Source organism: Sus scrofa, chromosome 17, assembly GCF_000003025.6.
Source record: "Sus scrofa isolate TJ Tabasco breed Duroc chromosome 17, Sscrofa11.1, whole genome shotgun sequence".
Classification (NCBI taxonomy): Eukaryota; Metazoa; Chordata; class Mammalia; order Artiodactyla; family Suidae; genus Sus; species Sus scrofa.
This window is the reverse complement of record NC_010459.5, coordinates 50,801,913-50,821,824: the sequence shown is the minus strand read 5'-3', so window position 1 is coordinate 50,821,824 and position 19,912 is coordinate 50,801,913. Positions and strand designations below refer to the sequence as shown.

The 19,912-nt window shown below is 45.6% G+C and overlaps 1 protein-coding gene across 45 annotated transcripts in view; it reads left to right on the top strand.

Moving 5' to 3' along the window:
- STAU1 (staufen double-stranded RNA binding protein 1) overlaps positions 1-16,866 on the top strand; it is a 98,197-nt gene extending 81,331 nt beyond the window's left edge. For 13 of the 45 annotated variants that reach the window (XR_002339885.1, XR_002339895.1, XR_002339884.1 and 10 more), the window contains 6 exons: positions 6,162-6,392; positions 7,300-7,443; positions 10,254-10,400; positions 11,908-11,983; positions 12,169-14,845; positions 15,396-16,866. Coding sequence is in view for 24 of the 45 variants with exons in the window: in XM_021077517.1 (XP_020933176.1) it covers positions 6,180-6,392; positions 7,300-7,443; positions 10,254-10,400; positions 11,908-11,983; positions 12,169-12,488; positions 13,351-13,473; positions 14,760-14,845; positions 15,710-15,803 (1,203 nt within the window). In the remaining 21 variants the exon portion in view is untranslated. The remainder of the gene's footprint in view (positions 1-6,161; positions 6,393-7,299; positions 7,444-10,253; positions 10,401-11,907; positions 11,984-12,168; positions 14,846-15,395) is intronic. The other 32 variants (XM_021077514.1, XM_021077504.1, XM_021077513.1 and 29 more) reach the window with 10 other exon arrangements.

The window sequence follows — 19,912 nt, the reverse complement described above, 5'->3', positions numbered from 1 at the left end:
CCTTCAAATTTAAGATTGAAACTTTATATTTAGCAAAGCAATATTTATTTCTAGTGCAGCCATGGATCTCTAGACAATCCATGCATGGCCTCAGTAGCTCCATGAGGCTTCTAAAACTTTCTGCAGGGGAGTTCCCATCATGGCTCAGTGGTAACAAACCTGATTGGTATCCATGAGAAAGCTGGTTGAATCCCTGGCCTCACTCAGTGGGTTAAGGATCCAGCATTGCCGTGAGCTGTGGTGTAGGTCGCAGACATGGCTCGGATCTGGAGTTGCTGTGGCTGTGGTGTTGGCCGGCAGCTGTAGCTCCAATTAGATCCCTAGCCTGGGAACTTCTGTATGTCGTAGGAGCAGCCCTAAAAAGACAAAAAACAAAAACATTCGGCATGGGATCGTGTTTATATTCACAAGTGTATTCTTCTGGAGGGAGAGTCCCGTGCCTTCATAAGACTCTCAAAAGCATCTGATACTCACAAAATATTGAGAATCACTTTAGGGAGTTCCTATCGTGGCACAGCAGAAACGAATCCGACTGGGAGACATGAGGTTGTAGGTTTGATCCCTGGCCTCGATCAGTGGGTTAAGGATCTGGCACTGCTGTGAGCTGTGGTGTAGGTCACAGACACGGCTCGAATCTAATGTTGCTGTGGCTATGGCGTAGGCCAGCAGTGTATCTCCAGTTGGACCCCTGGCCTGGGAACCTCTATATACCACGAGTGCAGCCCTAAAAAGCAAAAAAAAAAAAAAAAAAAAAAAAAAAAAAAAAAAAAAAAAAAAGAATCACTTTAAATGGTCCCTAAAAATCTTGCTGGAATTAGGAGTTCCCGTCGTGGCACAGTGGTTAACGAATCCGACTAGGAACCATAAGGTTGCGGGTTCGGTCCCTGCCTTTGCTCAGTGGGTTAACGATCCGGCGTTGCCGTGAGCTGTGGTGTAGGTTGCGGATGCGGCTCAGATCCCGTGTTGCTGTGGCTCTGGTGTAGGCCGGCGGCTACAGCTCCAATTGAACCCCTAGCCTGGAAACCTCCATATGCCGTGGGAGCAGCCCAAAGAAATAGCAGAAAGACAAAAAAAAAATCTTGCTGGAATTATTAGTAAAGAGGAGTTTTTTTAAAGTTTCCCTAGATTTTTGCATATTCTTTGCAAATTCTTTTGACTTCTGTGCTTGGTTATGGAAGGATGTGTTTTAATGGATTTCTTTATCAATTATTTTTCTTTCGACGTTACGAAGAGTATCTGTTTAGTTTTCAGAGAACTTTTTTTTTTTTTGCTTTTAGGGCTGCACCCACTGCATATGGAGTTTCCCAGGCTAGGGGTCGAATCAGAGCTACAGCTGCCGGCCTCCGCCACAGCCACAGCCACGCCAGATCCAAGCCATGTCTGCAACACACACCAAAGCTCATGGCAATGCCAGATCCTTAACCCACTGATTGAGGCCAAGGATCGAACCCGAAACCTCATGATTCCTAGCTGGATCATTTCCTCTGTGCCATGATAGTCTTCAGAAAACTTTAAACTCACATATTTGTCACTTTAGGTGAATGTAATTCGAGGTAGAACATCTGCTTAAAACAGTTTTAAGTGGCTTATAAACTTCTTTTGGCATACATATATATATTTTTTTTTTTATAAGAACAGCCTACCTGATATTTATTATCCTGTGAAATAATTTTGTAGCATTTTTGCAGTTTCAAGTAGTCCCTAAATTTCATCTGACTTTCATGAAATATATACCTTCTCCTATTATGTGCTAGTGCTTTAAACTGGCTCCTGAGTACAGTGCTTATTAATCCATCAGCTGCATGATGTTTTTGTTTTTTTGCTTTTTAGAGCCAAACTTGGGGCATATGGAAGTTCCCAGGCTAGGGGTAGAATTGGAGCTGCAGCTGCTGGCCACAGCCACAGCAGCTCCAGATTTGAGCCTTATCTGTGACCTCAGCTGATGGGCAATGCCAGATCCTTTAACCCACTGAGCGAGGCCAGGGATTGAACCCACGTCCTCATGAATACTAGTCGGATTTGTTACCACTGAGCCACGATGGGAACTCTGCCTGATGATGATTTTGACCTAAAACCTGGCAGTGCTTACTTTTCTATCATGGGGCACAGGTCAGGGTGTTGAATTGCCCTTGGATCACAGAGTTAACTGCATCTCCCCCACTTATCTCAACCCTGCCCTGGCAGGTAAGACCAGTTTATATTGTCCCCCTTCAAGAGTGCAGAGTACCAGATGGATTTAGGGTTGGCATCTTACCTGGCCCTACATCCCTTCCAGCTTTTCACCCTCTGTTGGTGAGTGAGAAGAAGGGAGTTGGAGGAGATGAGACAGGAGAATACAGAATGACAGAGCTAGTTGTTCGGTGGGAACTAGGTGGGAGCTTCACCCCAAGAAGTTACAGGGTCTCTCTAGGAAGCTGTTGCAGGAAGGGGAAGGAGTACTTTTTTCCTCCTGCTGAGATTAGTGTGGCACAAGTTTTTTTGGAGGGGGGAGGCTGCACTCAAGGTTTGCAGAAGTTCCCGGGCCAGAGATTGAACCTTGCATCAGAGCAGCAGCCTGAAGCACTGCAATGATAACACCAGGTCCTTAACCCACTAGGCCACCAGGGAACTCCAAGAATGGTTTTTTTTTTTTTTTAAGATTTGAGGAAGGGGGTACAAAGACAGTGACAGTGGGATCTGCCTGGCTTCTTAGATCATCTAAGGGTTACGAGGTGACACTGGGGCTAGGGCCCTAGATCCTTGTGGAGCTTGTCACCTGCTCACACTAATTGCTGTTCTGCATGAGAGTCACAGAACTTTATGGAACCCTAATAAGGGATTACCGTTTTATATTTTTGGGGTTTGCGGACCAGATTGCTTCTCTCCCACCTCTACTTATATTTGGGTTTTAGATTTGGCTTCAAACTTGTGTAGGAATGTGTCACATATTGCAGGGTATTGTCAAGTAATCACAAAAGAAATCGTGGGATTGCCCTCTGAGGGTGGTGAATATCTCTTAAACTAATAATTTAAAACATGACAGATTGTGTATAGGCAATAGCATTGAATTTTTTAATATGAGTACTTGTGTGTGTGTATACATATATGGTTTTTTGGGTTTTGTTTTTTGTTTTTTTTGTTTTTGTTTTTTAGGGCCACACCCACAGCTTATGGAAGTTCCCAGGCTAGGGGGTCTAGTCGGAGCTACAGTTGCCAGCCTACACCACAGCTCATGGCAATGCCAGATCTTTAACCCACTGAGCAAGGCCAGGGATCACACCCGAAACCTCATGGTTCCTAGTCGTATTCGTTTCCCCTCCGCCCCGACAGGAACCTCCATCATGAGTACTTGTAGTAAATAGCCCTCATATATCAAAGCTTCCATTATTAGATTGAGCAAGAGTTTTTATTTTTTTTCCCCCTCAGTTCTGTCTCTGGCACCTAGAAGATTCCCTGACATTGGATGCTTGGGAAATATGTATTGAGTAAATGAATAGAATTTTTTTGTTTGTTTTTTGACAGTAATATATGTCTCCTAGGCTGCTGGGTTTGGGTGTGTAATAGAAGACAGGAGCCATTCTTAGAGTTTTTCAGAAAAAATTTATACAGCTTTATTTTTGATAAAGTATGTGATTTTAGTTTTTTTTTTTTTTCCCCCCACTGTACAGCAAGGGGGTCAGGTTATCCTTACATGTATACATTGCAATTACAGTTTTTTCCCCACCCTTTCTTCTGTTGCAACATGAGTATCTAGACATAGTTCTCAATGCTATTCAGCAGGATCTCCTTGTAAATCTATTCTAAGTTGTGTCTGATAAGCCCAAGCTCCCGATCCCTCCCACTCCCTCCCCCTCCCATCAGGCAACCACAAGTCTCTTCTCCAAGTCCATGATTTTCTTTTCTGAGGAGATGTTCATTTGTGCTGGATATTAGATTCCAGTTATAAGTGATATCATATGGTATTTGTCTTTGTCTTTCTGGCTCATTTCACTCAGTATGAGATTCTCTAGTTCCATCCATAGTTAGAATTTTTGAAAAATTTTGTGGCTGCATATAGTAGTTCCCACACCAGGGATTGAGACTGAGCCACACCTGTGACCCAACCAGCAGCTGTGGCTACACTGGATCCTTTAACCCACTGCACCAGAGTGGGGATCCAACCAATACCTCTGTGCCAACTTGAGCCACTGCAGTCATCCCATTGCACCACAGAGGGAACTCCTAGTTAGAAAACATGCTGCCCGTTGACAGTCACTGGGAGGCAGTTGTAACTTGATCACACTAAAGACGTTCTAGGTCAAATTGCAGGTGTAGATTGGCGGGATGATTATGTGAGCAGACAATGAAAATGGTTGCTGAGGGGCCAGGATGGACTTTGAATGTGAAGTGAGCCATCAGCGTAGCTGTTCTTAATTTTCAAGTCAGATTTGAGGAGGCTGAAGCGCTGTTGAGGGAGGGAACCTTTGGGATCTAGGCTGTCGGGGCAGGAGGGTGCTGAGAAGGCTCTGAGGTCAGTCTGCAGGTGCCTGTGCAAGTGGGGCCCTTCCCAGCAGACCCCTGCCTTGGCAGGGCAGCGAGGCCACTCTTGGAGTTGCTTCCCCTTCTCACCTTGGGAGCACAGCACAGCCATTTCTTGGGCTCACACAGTTTTCCTACCTATCTTTGCAACTTTTTATTTTGAAATATTTCAAACATTTCATTTTCAAACATTCAGTGGAAAAGTTGCAAAGGCAAGACAGTGAGTGAATGTATCCTTCACATAGATTTGCCACTAGTTAACATTTTATCACATTTGCTTTCTCTTTCTCTGTAAATGTACATATATATATATATTTTTTTTTCTTTTTCTTTTGTCTTTTTTAGGGCCGCACCTGCAGCATATAGAGGTTCCCAGGCTTGGGGTCCAATCAGAGCTACAACCGCCACCGCCGCAGCAATTCCATATCCAAGCCAAGTTTGCGACCTACACTACAGCTCACGTCAGTGCTGAATCCTTAACCCACTGAGCAAGACCAGGGATCCAACCTGCATCCTCATGGATACTTGTCAGATTCGTTTTCACTGAGCCATGACGGGAACTCTGCCCTTTGACTTCTAATATTTTCATATGTGTCTCTTAAGAACATGGACATTATTTTAAATAATTGTGGTCTGATTGTCAATGCAGGAAATTTAGCACTGCTCTACTGCTGTTACTAATGTATATCCTGTAGTCACATACTGCCAGTTGTCCCCATGATGCGCTTTAGAGAAAGGGCATTTTCTTGTTCTGTACACTGTTGCAGCTTTATACCAAGTCTTGAAATCTGGCTGTGTGTGTCTGCTAATGTGGTTGTTCTTTTCCAGGGTGTCTGGGCTAATGTATGTTGGGTTTGATTTATATTTTCCTGATGTGTGATTATGTAATCATTTTTCTATGTAGTTAGGTTGCTGTTCATACTCCATTTTAGTGCTTTTCCCCATCTTTGTTGACGTATTTTTCTGTTTTTGTATGTGTAACACTGAGTGGTTCCAAGAGTTAAAACTATGCAGAGCGATACTCAGAAGTGTCATCTTGTCCCCTCTCTACCCCCGTCCCTCCCCCTGCTCTAGGAGACTGCTTGGCTTGGTTTCTGCTTTCGCCTTCCTGAGTTTGTTTTTTTGTAAAAAAGTAAGCATATAGACATACACGTGTACGTTTATATATGTATGTCTTTTTTTCTACACAGAAGTTAGGGTGCCATATATGCTCTTTTGCAGTTTGCTTTTTTTACTTACCATGTACTGGAAATCACTTTAAGTGCTTGGAGATGTTCTCATTCCTTTTGCAGCTGCAGAGAAGCCAGTACTTAATAAGCTCCATCTTGGCTGGAGGCTCAGAGCAAATAGTAAACTCAAACTCTTTGTAGCACATTTATCTCTGGGCCTTCCTTTCTACCCTGGTAGGAGAGCAGACTATAAACTCAGGACAGTTTGTGGGTGGGTAGGAGCGTTTTTCTGTTCCACGTCTGACTGTTTGGGACTCATCAGCTTTGAGAACATTAACAGTTTGGAGAGCGGGACAATGGGAAGAAAAAGCATTCAGGGTTATCTATTTAGTGGGTCTTTTCCTTAGTGCCCCCTTTCCTATGTTTCGTGTGAGGTAGTGAGCTAACCAGTGTACCTTGCAGCTGGTAATGAGTGTCTATCATGCTTTCACTCAGTCTTTCCCTCTAAAACAGGTCGCCCGGGAGAGTGGCCCACCCCACATGAAGAGCTTTGTGACCAGGGTGTCAGTTGGGGAGTTTGTAGGGGAAGGTGAAGGGAAGAGCAAGAAGATTTCAAAGAAAAACGCTGCTATAGCTGTTCTTGAGGAGCTGAAGAAGTTACCACCTCTGCCTACAGTGGAGCGAGTGAAGCCCAGAATCAAAAAGAAAACAAAGTCTATAGTCAGGGTAAGAACTTGTCCGAACACAGGGCGTTTTCATTGCCTGAAGATATTTGGGGCCTTAAAAGGCTGGCACGAGAGGTCAGGAGCTGGCACTCACACACCAGACCTATGGGAGCCTTTTCAGGGGCCACCTTGTGCCACGCTTATGGAAGCCCCAGGTTCGCAACCACAGGGACGCTGTGTTGGGTTCAGTGCAGACCCTGCAGGCAGACACGCGCATCTGGATGTGAGCGCGGCGAGGGGGGCATGTCCTGTCGGTAGCCGCAGTGCCCATCTGTGGGGTGAATAGTTACGCTGTGCTGCTTCCGTCTCATTGCCCGCTGCACGGTTCTGCACAGGCAGGAGGTTCCTGGGCAGAGACATGTCCGGGAGGGGGTGAGAGTTTCCCTGTATACCTTCTTACTCTTTTGGATTTTTGAGTCATGCGAATGGACCTGTGGAAAATTACACTATCCCCCGCCCTCCTTAGGAAGGGACAGGGTCCTTTTGGGGACATCCATGAATGCCAGAAACTGTTCTGTTGTGATTGTCAATATGTAGTTTCATGTTGTATCAAAATCCAAATTTTTCTTACAAGTTAGCATTCTATACATATGAAAGTTGGTGTATTCTTTTGTAATTTCCTTTTTCCACTTAGTGTATCCTGGAATCAGTCCTTACTGGTGAGTGGGTAAGGATTTATTGGCATTGAAGGTGGCCACCAGGAAGTAACTGGAATTCTTGGGTTTTTTCCTTGAACATATTCAAATGCTTGAATATATTTTTTTAAATGGTTTCTGGATTTTTTTCTTTTTTTGCTGCATCTGCAGTATCAGCATACAAGTATCAGCTGTCATGTCCCGCTCTCTGAATTGGCAAGGTCCTTTCTGTGACTAACGTGGCCCATGGTTTCTACATTAATTGTTCCTCAGTTACAGAGCACCCAGGAGTATGGCCAGGGGATGAACCCCATTAGCAGACTGGCCCAGATCCAGCAGGCGAAAAAGGAGAAGGAGCCGGAGTACCTGCTCCTCACCGAGCGAGGCCTCCCGCGCCGCCGGGAGTTTGTGATGCAGGTGGGTCTGCGGGGTTGTGGGCGGCCCTTCTGACTGCCCCCCATCTCAGGGCCTGAGGAGGCCCAGGGCCTTTCCCAGGAGGCCAGGTCTTATGGGCCATTCCCTGCCCCCAGAGGTTACTGTTATGAAGACCATGTTGCTTGCAGTAATTTGACACCTTAAGGCGTGTGCCTGTCTCCACACATGTGCTGCTGCACCAGCAGGTGGGAGCTTGGACCCTCCTCGGCCGCTTAGAAGAGTAGTGGGGAGACATTTTTTGTTGTTATTTCTTGAAAGCTTATATTGTTCTTTTCACTAGTTTGATAAAATATAAAGCATCTATTATAATTTGAATTTAGTAGTCTTCTCTGGTGAAAAATGGAATACTTAACTCTTTGTAGCAGTTTACCACTTAGAAAGCACCATCAGGTAGCCGGCTGTATTTCACCTCCCCAGTTAGAGGGCAAGAAAGGAATGATCCTTTCACTGTACAAGAGGGGGTGCAGCTTGCTGAGAGGCTGGGTGATTTGCCCAGGATTAAATGGCTGGTAGATGCCAATGGGGGATTCAACCCCAGGCCCCTCTTGACAGGCCAGGGAAGGTTTCCTTGACTCTCTTTTGTATCCCAGGGCTTTTGGTTTGGGGCTGCAGTCAAGACTGGCTTGGAAGATTATAAGCAGGGATGGGTACTGGAATGTGTTTACAACCAGCTCTTAGGAGAGGCAGTGTGCTGGGAGGAGGATGTGTGTGGAGATGTGTGCACATGTATGCACACATCCTATACCTGCTCGTTCCTGATAGGAAGGAAGTGGAACACACAGTTTACCAATAGGACGTAATACTCTTTGTTGTGAACATCACACACCTGAAGCTTGAGTGTGCCATCTGGCATTGCCATGAGCTGTGGTGTAAGCTGCAGACACAGCTCGGATCCTGCATTGCTATAAAAGGGGATGCCTATGAGTGCTTTATTCCTGTCCAGTTCAGCAGGGAGGTTTGCTCATGTCATTGTCAAACAAGCATGGCACTAGTGGGAGTCTCAGCTGAGAATTCTGTTTGTGTTAGCTTGAGTGAAGTAAAACAACAAAGATATGTCAGGACTTCACTTATTTTAAATGATATAAATGAATGGCTTCTTTGCGGAATCAAATAATTTTCTGAGACTGGAAGTTTCAGTTTTTTATTTTTATTTTATTTGTTTATTGCTTTTTAGGGCCACACCTGCAGCACATGGAGGTTCCCAGGCTAGGATCTGCATTGGAGCTGTTGCTGCCAGTCTACACCACAGCCACAGGAATGCAGGATCCAAGCTGTGTCTGCAGCTTACACCACAGCTCATGGCAATGCCAGATCCTTAACCCACTGAGGGAGGCCATGGATCAAACCTGCAACTTCGTAGTTTACTAGTCATAGTCAGATTCATTTCTGCTGTGCCACAATGGGAACGCCTTTTTTTTTTTTTTTTTTTTTTTTTTTTTGCTTTTTAGGGCCACACCCATGGCATATGGAAGTTCCCAGGCTAGGGGTCTAGTTGGAGCTGTAGATCCTGGCCTACATCACAGCCATAGCTACACAGGATCCTTAACCCACTGAGTGAGGCCAGGGATCAAACCCAAATTCTCCTAGGTACTAATCAGGTTTGTAAACCGCTGAGCCACAACAGCAACTCCTCCCCTCCCCTTTTTTTAAGTTTCAGTTTTTTAGGCTTTTTTGGGGGGGTGGGGGTTCACATCCACAGCTTGTGGAAGTTCCCAGGCCAGGGATTGAACCCTTGCCATAGCAGTGATGCAAGCTATTACAATGCCAACACTGGATCCTTAACTCACTGCCGCAAGAGAGATCTTTAATCTGCATTATTAATTTTTTCACCATCACCTAAGATTAAGAGTAGACAATCAGCAGAACAGCTTAGGAGTTCCTGCTGTTGACTCAGTGGGTTAATGATCTGGCTTGTCTTTGTGGAGGCACTGGTTCGATCCCCAGCCTGGCACAGTGGGTTAAGGATCCAGCATTGCTGCAGATGTGGTGTCAGTCACACCTCCACCTTGGATTCGATCCCTAGCCCAGGAAATTCCTTGTGCTGTGGGTGTGGCTGAAAAAGAAAAAAGAAAAAAGGCTTGGGGAAAAAAACAGAACAGCTTAATCCTTGATACGTAGTATTTGCAGGTTTCTGTGGTGTAAGTATTTCCACCGTGGCCGTTTTTCCTCTGGTCACAGAGTTGGAGAGAGACGTGTAACTGCATGTTGCCACCAGGCACATACAGGGGTGAAGAACCTCCAAAGCGTGATGCATCATCGTAAAACGGAGTCCAGTTAGGAAGCGATGAGCTTCAAGTACTTATCACCTCTGTTAAAATGATGTATTTAACTACAAGCTTATATCATTGACTGTTTAAGAATAGCTACCTTTGGTGTTCCCTCTACGGTGCATTGGGTTAAGAATCTGACCAGGTCTCTTAGGATGCTGCAGAGGTGGGAGGTTGATCCCCGGCACAGTGGATTAAAGGATCTGTTGCCTAAGCTGCCTGCCACATAAGTCACAACTGCAGCTGGGATTCAGTCCCTAGCCTAGAAACTTACCCCATTTTCTGCAGGCGAAATTAAAAAAAAAAAAAAAAAAAAAAAAAAAAAGTACCTTTAACAGCTAGCGCTCCAATTTCCTGAATATTTCATAATAGAATCTTGCAGTCGGGTGCAAGCCAGCTCTAGGGCACCAGTGTTAAGCCATCCAGCTTCTGACCATTTTGGGTTCTTCTGCCAGCCTGTCAGTTCTCCACTGATCTTTATTCTCAAGGGTTAGGCACCGATCTGAGTCCCACTTCTTTTTGCAGGTGAAGGTGGGAAACCACACTGCAGAAGGATCCGGCACCAATAAGAAGGTGGCGAAACGCAATGCAGCCGAGAACATGCTGGAGATCCTTGGTTTCAAAGTCCCACAGGCTCAGCCCACCAAACCAGCCCTCAAATCCGAGGAGAAGGTGATTGCTTGGGGCACTCTGTCCTTGCCCTAATTGCTAATTGCAAGGTGACTTACCACATCCAAGGGGACTCTGGCTCCTCTAGGGCTAAGTTTCCTCCTCCTGGCCTAAAGCTGCCCTGTGCCCAGAAGGGGAGTTGCATGTCCATGGCTCCAGGCAGGGCTCTGGGTTAAGTGCTTACTGTTTCAGTATCTTTGTGGTCTGGGATGCTTTGCTGGAGGGCAGCTTGCTCCTCCCCATTTGTGGGATGATGTGTAATTGGACTTGAATTTAATGAGAGTGTGATTCTATTATCATTTGTGCTCTTAGGGTGAGGCATAGAAAAAAGACTCATCAACTGTAGGCGTTCATTTGTTGTGGATCAGGCTTTGGATTTTCTGGGACACTGAGCCAGTGTGATCCAGTTTATAGATTTGGGAATTTCTTTTCTTGTACAAATTGAGTGTTAAATTATCCTGTATTGAAAAACTGCACTTACGCCAAGATTGGTAAACAGTCCCTCAGTGAAACCCTTGGCTGACCTTGTTTCCAGGATAAACTTGAAAATACTGGGCCTGATTCATTCATGTCTGCCAGTCCTATCAGTAGAGAGATACAGCATCATCTGTAGCCACATAGCCAGTAACTGGGATCCCAGACACTCATCAGAGAACCTGTAGTGGTCCTGGACTTGGCTTTTGGGTTTTTCATTCCAAAATAGGCAAGTTTAGTTTGCCTTTTCAGAAAGGATACCTTGTGTTTGGCAAAACTTTTATCTAGTAACATTTATTATTATTTATCTAGTAACATTTATTATTATTTATCTAGTAACATTTCCCCCCACGTGTGCTGTATTTGGATATGTCACCTTATCTTTTAGTTGGACATGTGCTCCAGGAGGTAGTCTTTGTTTAGCTTCAACCTAAAAGTTTTTTTCTTGGTCAGCTCTCTCGGTCTAACATGTTCCGGCTGCTGGTTAAATGTCCCCCTGTCTTCTCGTGAGCACAGAGCAGAGGTCCCCTTTGTTAGAGGCTGTTCCTGGACAGCTGATGGGACTGAGGGCATGTGCTGGGAGAAGGCAGGAGGCTTTGCCAGGGGGACGTCCGGCAGCACCAGCAGAGCGGTACCTTGGCTCTGGGGGAGGGCACTTCTGCCATTTGCCCTTGTGTTTTAAAAGTTTAAAAAACGGAGTTCCCATCGTGGTATAGCTGAAACGAATCTGACTAGAACCCTGAGGAAGCAGGTTCAATCCCTGGCCTCGCTCAGTGGGTTAAGGATCTGGCGTTGTCATGAGCTGTGGTGTAGGCTGGCAGCTGTAGCTCTGATTCAACCCCTAGCCTGGAAACTTCCATACTCCGTGGGTGCGGCCCTAAAAAGCAAAAAAAAAAAAAAAAAAAAAAAAAAAAAAGGTTTAAAAACCAGCATTACTGCTGGTTGGAATTTGTGTCATTTTGGACAGCAGGAGCTAATCACTAATTTTTCAACAGTTTGATTTTTTGTCATTGCCTTTCTTCTTCTTCTTTTAAAGACACCCATAAAGAAACCAGGGGATGGAAGAAAAGTAACCTTTTTTGAACCTGGCTCTGGGGATGAAAACGGGACTAGTAAGTGTGATGTTAACCTGTCTTGACCTGAGTGTGATCCTGGGCTTCACGTGGTTCCCAGTAAACGAGCATCCGTCTTGGGCCTGCATGAGCCCTGTGCCGAGAGGGCCGGTGTGGGATTGTACATCTTTCCAGACAGCACATGTGGACTTGTGTTGATTTGTCGTGTGTCCCTCCCTCTCCAGGCAATAAAGAGGACGAGTTTAGGATGCCTTATCTTAGTCATCAGCAGCTGCCTGCTGGAATTCTTCCCATGGTGCCTGAGGTTGCCCAGGCCGTAGGGGTCAGTCAAGGACATCACACCAAAGACTTCACAAGGGTGGCTCCAAATCCTGCCAAGGCCACGGTAACTGCCATGATAGCCCGTGAATTGTTGTATGGGGGCACCTCGCCTACAGCCGAGACCATTTTAAAGAATAACATCTCTTCAGGCCACGTACCCCATGGACCCCTCACGAGACCGTCCGAGCAGCTGGACTATCTCTCCAGAGTCCAGGGATTCCAGGTAACTGTGAGGCCTGAGTTGTGTCCTGTACCTCAGTGCAGTCATCTCTGCTTCCTCGCAGATCTGAGTACCTCGTTTGTGGTTTTGTTGTTGTTGTTAGGGCCGCACCCACGGCATTTGGAAGTTCCTAGGCTAGGAGTCAAATTGGATCTACATCTGTCGGCCTACACCACAGTGACAGCAAGGTGGGATCCAAGCCGCATCTGTGACCCACACCACAGCTCACGGCAATGCAGGATCCTTAACCCACTGAGCAAGGCCAGGGATCGAATCCACAACCTCGTGGATGTTAGTCGGGTTTCTTTCCTCTGAGTCACGATGGGAACTCCACCGCCTTTTTTTTTTTTTTTTTAAATCAAAATCTTTGTCCAGGGGGATGGTTGGGGACGGTTGGTCAAGGGTGGTCCTGAGGTCAGGGAGGGGGGTGGTGCTGCTGTGGAAGGTAGTGGAAGCCTGGATGGTAAGAGAATCCTCAACCTTTGGTAGTAACATTTTAACAATCCAGACCAACCATATTAACAAAGCCTCTAATTCGGTGGTAGTTACACATTTAGACTTCAGTGAGCACAGACTCCTTGTGCTGGCCCTTTCTGCCTGGTAGGAAGGACATGGCTTCTTCCAGAGGAAGGTTTTTAAGTAGAATCTAGGTTCCTAGAAGATTCTGCAAACTGGGGCCCTGGTAACCTGCCTTCAGCCCAGGTGCCTCTTGGCCCCTCCGACAGTCTCTAGTGCCTGTTGAGCCGGAGTTGGTGTAGCCAGGTCACTCCAGGGAGAGAGGAGTCTTGTCTGCTGGGCCCAGAGCCGAGGCCCTGTCCCGTTCCCCGCTTCCCTAGCCTTGCCTTGGTTTTCTTTTCCCCTTTAGGTTGAATACAAAGACTTCCCCAAAAACAACAAGAACGAATTTGTATCTCTTATCAACTGCTCCTCTCAGCCGCCCCTGATCAGCCATGGTATTGGAAAGGATGTGGAGTCCTGCCACGACATGGTACGTTTCCCGCACGGTGCGCTGGCTCAGGCAAGGCCCTCTTCTAGACTCTGACAGTGGCTGGTCTCACAGATTCCTTACGTCGGAAGCCTTTTTTCTTCGGTTACTGCCTTAACTTCTCACTCTTTATCAGAACTCTCCTCCCTTCCCTTGCTGACCTGGCAGGGAGACTTGGATCCTGGACCCTCTCCAGATGCTGTATTCAGTTCATTTCTTATTGAAACAAGGAGTAGCAGGGCCAAGTGTTGGCACCTTAAAAAGCCCCTTGTTTTGGTGTTCTGTTCAGATGAAATTATTGTTGTAAGAAATATTACAAACCAAGGAAAGGAACTGATTAATTTACACAGACTGGCATATTCACCTGGTGGAGTATAATGCATCCATCACATTAATGTCACTGAAAGTAATGCATTCTAACAAGGAACCATGGTAGGCTTTTTTATTTTTTTAAATTTATTCTTTGACCACGTCCATGGCATGTAGAAATGCCTGGGCCAGGGATAGAACCCCATCACGGCAGTGACCCAAGTCACTGCACTGACAGTGCCAGATCCTTAACCTGCTGAGCTGCAAGGGAACTCTATGATAGACTGTAATTTAATTTTTGTCTTTTGTCTTTTTAGGGCCGCACCCACAGCTATGGAGGTTCCCAGGCTAGGGGTCTAATTGGAGCTACAGCTGCTGGCCTGCAGCATGGCCAGATCTGAGCCATGTCTGTGACCTACACCACAGCTCCCAGCAACTCTGGATCCTTAACCCACTGAGCAAGGCCAGGGATTGAATCCAAAACCTCATGGTTCCTAGTCGGACTCGTTTCTGCTGTGCCATGACAGGAATTCCACAACCTCTGTTATTTTATAGCAGGATATGAACTTTGTACAGGCTGGTGACCACAAGATTAAAAATACTAGAAGGCAGTACGTATACAACTAAGAGGTTGTGGTTCAGTGAGATAACCATGCGCAACTTTTTCTTTTTGGCCACACCCGTGGCGTGTTGAAGTTCCCAGGCCAGGGGCTGAACCTGAGCCACAGCTGTTCTCTGCACAGTTCTCTCCACTGCGCAGAGAGAACACCAGATCCTTAACCCGCTGCACCAGTGGCTCCTGGATAATTTTTTTTTTTTTTTTACATTTTTGGTTAAGAAGTTAAACATGAGAAAGTGTTATTTAGTGAGAACACCAGTTTTGTGGGGCAGTAGGAGAATCCTTCGCCTCCTCATTCAGCATCTTTTGACCGTGGTCCTGAACAGTGCCGTGTTTTAACTTTTCTCTCCATTCCTGCTAGGCTGCACTGAACATTTTAAAGTTGCTGTCTGAGTTGGACCAACAAAATACAGAGATGCCAAGAACAGGAAATGGACCAATGTCTGTGTGAGTCAGCCGATTATATGAAAAGCAGTTCTGTTCCTCCTTTGCATTAAATTCAAATCGTGTGCTCACTGGTGAAACACTCATCTCAGTCACTCTGTCATTCCTCTGAAAGCCTTCCTTAAGCAGAGAGCTCTTTTTCTCCAATTTTGAGTAACATTCGCATGGCTCAGATTTATTTTAAAAAGGTGTACCCAGTGCTAAATCTTGCCCTCATGCAGTCCTCATCTATATCATTCTCTCCACCCAGAGATAACATTTTTATTGTTTCTTGTGTTCCCTTCCCATGTTTCTTTGTGCAAATATATTTCTTTCCTTATCTTCTCCCCCCCCCCGAGATAATGTCCGATAGACATATTATGTAAACACGCACACACTCACTCTCTTCTTTGCTATTTCCACTTGTAGTGTATTGGGGAAAACTTTAATCCAGTTATCATAAACTGGGGCCTGGGCTATTAGACTTGTGTCTGCTAATTTTATTTTTAATATGGCTTACTTTTCTTAAATTTCAAAACTTGGGTCATTTCTATTTTTTTCCTTTTCCTTAAAGGTGTGGGAGGTGCTGAACCTTATGGCCACATGAACCGTTGAAAAATCCCAACATATATACTGAAAATATTGAAACTGCTTTGAAAATTTGGAATTTCTGATACCTCCAGTGGGCCGAGAGACATGATGGTTAAAGGACTGGAGACAGCAGTGGTGACCAAGGCGGCAACAGGAGTAGCTGCTGCTGGGGGCGGGGCGGGGCGGGCCTGCCAGGCAGCCCTGGCGCCACTGGGAAACCAGCAGGTCCGTACCCCAGGCACCTCAGTGCTTGGTTTTAGTAGTTTTTTTTGGTTTTGGGGTTCTTTTTTTTCCTTGCTGTGTGAAAGAAGCAGAAAGCACGACTCCTCAACTGGCTCACTCAAACACTTTGGGACAAATCCTGGACACCCACACTGGAGCGAGGCCTTAGTCTGAAAGCACCAGAGAAAATCAGATGCTTCCTCCTCAGCGCAAGTTGACCTTCTTGGCGTGCTCTGGCCCACCACCTCCCGCGGTACCCACACCGTTGCCACTGCTCTCTTCCAAAAGAGATATGTATTCTTAGTTTCATTACTTTCTTTTGATTGAAATGACACTATATAAATTTTCATTTGAGAGTTTCTCAATTGTATCTAGTTACATAGCACAGTTTAGAAACTTGTCTGAGACTGACTTTATCAGTAACATAACCGGCAAAGATCATATCCATGTGTATGTGGTTATACGTTTTTACTTCATTGGACCTGCCCAGGACCATTTCAGTGATGCAAATTGTGTGGCCTCTGGTTTAGCTGAAACAGTCCTGGACTTCTCAGAACCCTTGGTGAAGTCTCCCACAGTTGTATAAATTGAACAGTTTAGGAATTTTAAACTTTAAACGATCATCTGGTTCCTTTTCTATTTTATTTTTGTTTATGCAGCAGGACAAACAAATGAACTCTGATCTTTGTTTCAAAGACTATTAAAAATTGTGTGTATGTACATGACTCTTGAGGACACAGAGCTTTCACTACACTACAGGATATGATCTCATGTAGCACATATACAACTGCAGATTGATCTTCCTTGAGTGCTTTACACTGTTGATTACATCTCCATGTAGGGCTGAAAAGAATGACCCATGTTTATCTCTAACTGTGTTGCTTTGGATGTTGTGTTGCTGTGCACAGACACGTGTGCAGCGAGGTCCTGCATATGGTCCAGATGAAGAGCACGGTAGCCTTGCGAGTTAAGTACTGCTTCCATTTTTTCTCCCCATGGAATGTAAGTAAAACTTAAGTGTTTGTCACCAATAAATGGTAATACTAAATTTTTTTTGTTAATTTATTCTCCAATGCCACTACTGCCAGGTTGGTCCCTCCCAACCTGTCCCCTTTTGTTATTTTTAAGAAAAAACTTTGTAATGCTTGTGATTCCATTTGGGCAAAACTCTGAAGCTCTGAAATAACTTTATATCAAACCATTGATCAATAAACAGCTACTAATGAATTTCAGTCCTGTTGAGCAGTAACTAACGCAGTAAGGGAAGATGTGAGTGAGGGCACGGAAGCATGGTGTGGGGGGCACCGCTGCCAGGGAGAGACGTGTGGGCACCAAGGTGAAGGGAGGCGCCTCTCCTGTGCACCTGACATTGTCACCTGAAGAAATGACCAATAGGAGGAGAGGGGCTTCCCGGTCACTTCCTCAGACGCCTTCGCTGTCAGAGTAAAGGTGCAGTATTTCCTTCTGGCCAGGCTGTGGAGTGAGCTAGTGGCTGTGTTTTAATTTTAGAAGATGCTCATTAAGGTGGTCCATTTTATAAAACCAGCCTACAAACTGGACTGCGAGAATAACTGGAAGTGATCAGAAGGTTATGGAAAATGCTGAAGCGGTAGAAGGGGACACAACTTGGCAGGGGCGAAAGCAGTGAAAGGAAATTAGAGATGTTCCCTTTCCAGTCCTGGATTCAGCATTTCTCCAAGGAGCCCTGATGCTCTTTAGTGACAGATCACGTTTAGAAACCAAGATCTGAGAGCCACCGCCTCTGGGGTGTTGTTAGGAAATGCATCTGTGTATGTCTCTTGACTTGTTTCTCTATGTAAAGCCATGCCTTTGAACTGATACCTCTGGCACTCAGGTTCTTCACAGCCTTCGCTCTGTGTCTTTAGCACCTTCTCCAATATGGAGGTCATAGCCCATCCCCCAGCCGTGCCAGCCACTTCCTCCACTTTAACACCTGCCCCTCCTGCCCCAATCCAGTCTCCCCTCCTTGCCTCAGAGTGTGTCCAGCCAGTGACGCTCCACACTGGAGGGAAGATGGGAAGGGCAGGACAGTACAGTCTTAGAAGTAATCACAGCTTCTAGCTGGCGGTTTCTTGTTGGCCCTCAACTGACAGCACTCCAGAAAGGGAGAATTTAGTGTCTGTGATATTAAGAAGGATCTCCAGGTTTCTTTGACAAAGGTTTTTGGAAGGTGATCCATCTCTGGTTGCTTTGCAGAAATGTCCGGATGGGCTTGTCCTTGCATGCTCCTTCCCTGTAAACTCAAACCAGCCTTGCCTCTGGGAAGGCCGTGTTGCTGCCATCGCCTGCTGAGGACTCACTCAACCTGCAGTAGCTCTGTCTCTGGGGGTTTTGAGAGAACTGAGAATTGAGTGATTGCACTAAGTTTTATCCCCACATGATCTCTAAGAGTTGCAAGAACTTTGACTCAGAACTGAACTAGATACTTCAGCCCATGGGACAATAGAGGCTTGTCCTGGTTCTAGACGACAGGCAGAAAAAGGCAGTGAGACACCTGATGAGGCAGGTGTGAGATATTGCACGTCAGCCACAATCAGAATGAAACAGACTGGTGGGCCTCTGGATGTGTGGATCCTTGGTCCTCAGAGATGAAGCCGCTTGCTCCTGGGTTCTTAGAGTAGACAGACTTGGGACTTGATTGTCCCAACAGCTGCACTGACATTAGGTCATGATTTTGTAAAAGTTCCTCTTATCACAGGGAGATTTTAATGAGTAAAGATGATTTCCCCATAGCTGGATTTTGTTTTGGTTTATTGTTTTTAAAGGATTTCTTGAGCCAGAAGAATGTGGACTGTAGCTCTTGGGAAAGTGTCATTTCTGAGTCTAGGTTTCCTTCCACAGCCCACTGAGCTAATGTGTGTGTGGCTTTGCAGCAGCGTTGGCCCGGATCCCAAGGTCTGTTCGAGATTGAAGGGAGTCTGGGATTGGTGTGAGCATTGGGAAGAGAAGCCTGGCCCTTGCCAAAAATCAGTAAACTGCCCCTGCTGCTGCTCTGGAGGCTCATGTGAGCTCAGGGCAACATGACCACCAGGAAACTTAAGCTAGGAAACCTCCATCACTAGCATCTCTGATTTAAGTGCCTAATGTCTGTGTGCCCTTAGAAAACAAGTTAATGGATTTGTCAAGCACCTAAGCATTGCTGGATTGGCAGGGAGGATTTAGCCAATTTTCTTAAAATAGGCTTAAGAGGCAAAGCTAACGAAGACAGGAGGAGGAGCAGACTGTTAGAGGCGTGCCGGCAGTGCAGAATGCAAAAGGGAAAACTCGCCCGGACCCTAATGATAGTTTATCTTCCTGTCTGATTGGCTACTGCGTACTTGCAATGGTGTGTTTAATGTATATATAGAATAACATACAAAACTAAATTTTTTTTCCCTGTCTTTTAGGCCTGCACCTGGGAGTTCCCAGGCTAGGGGTTGAATCAGAATCCCAGCCTAAACCACAGCAGTGCCAGATCCAAGCCACGTCTGTGACCTACACCACAGATCATAGCAATGCCAGATCCTTAATGCACTGAACGGGGCCAGGGATCGAACCTGCATCTTTATGGATACTAGTCAAGTTTTTACCACTGAGCCATAACAGGAACCCCCAAAACTCCCAATTTTTAAAGCTGTATTATAGTTGGGTTTTTTAGTAATTTAAATGCATCCCAATTTTTATTAGCAAAAATTATATATGTATATTCTTTTTACAAGTATTTTTATTAAAACCTACTTTGGTGGAAATACCTACAAGGCCTGCAAGGACAAATTATAAAGCAGTTTTGTGCAGTAATTTTAAGTGACTAGTAAATTTAAAAAATTTACATAAAAACGGTGGGGGGTTCCCATTATGGCTTAGTGCGTTCAGAATCTGACTAGCATCCGTGAGGACTTGGGTTTGATCCCTGGCCCTAGTCACTAGTCAGTGGGTTAAAGACCCAGTGTTGCTGTGAGCTGTGGTGGAGGTTACAGATATGGTGGTTCCTGAGTTGCTGTGGCTGCAGAGTAGGCCAAGAGCTGCAGCTCCAATTAGACCCCTAACTGGGAACTTCCATATACCGTAGGTGTGGCCGTTTAAAAAAAAAAAAAAAAGTGTGGAAAAAATTGGAAGTTATCCCCCAAAGCCCTCTATCCAAACATGAATCCTATCACTCATTTCCACCTGCTTCACTTCTCTCTTTCATGATTGTGCACAGTGCACACGCAGCAGTGCCACCCTCCAAAGCTGAGCTGCAAGGTATGCTTTGGACCACCTGGAGCCTGGGGTCCAGAC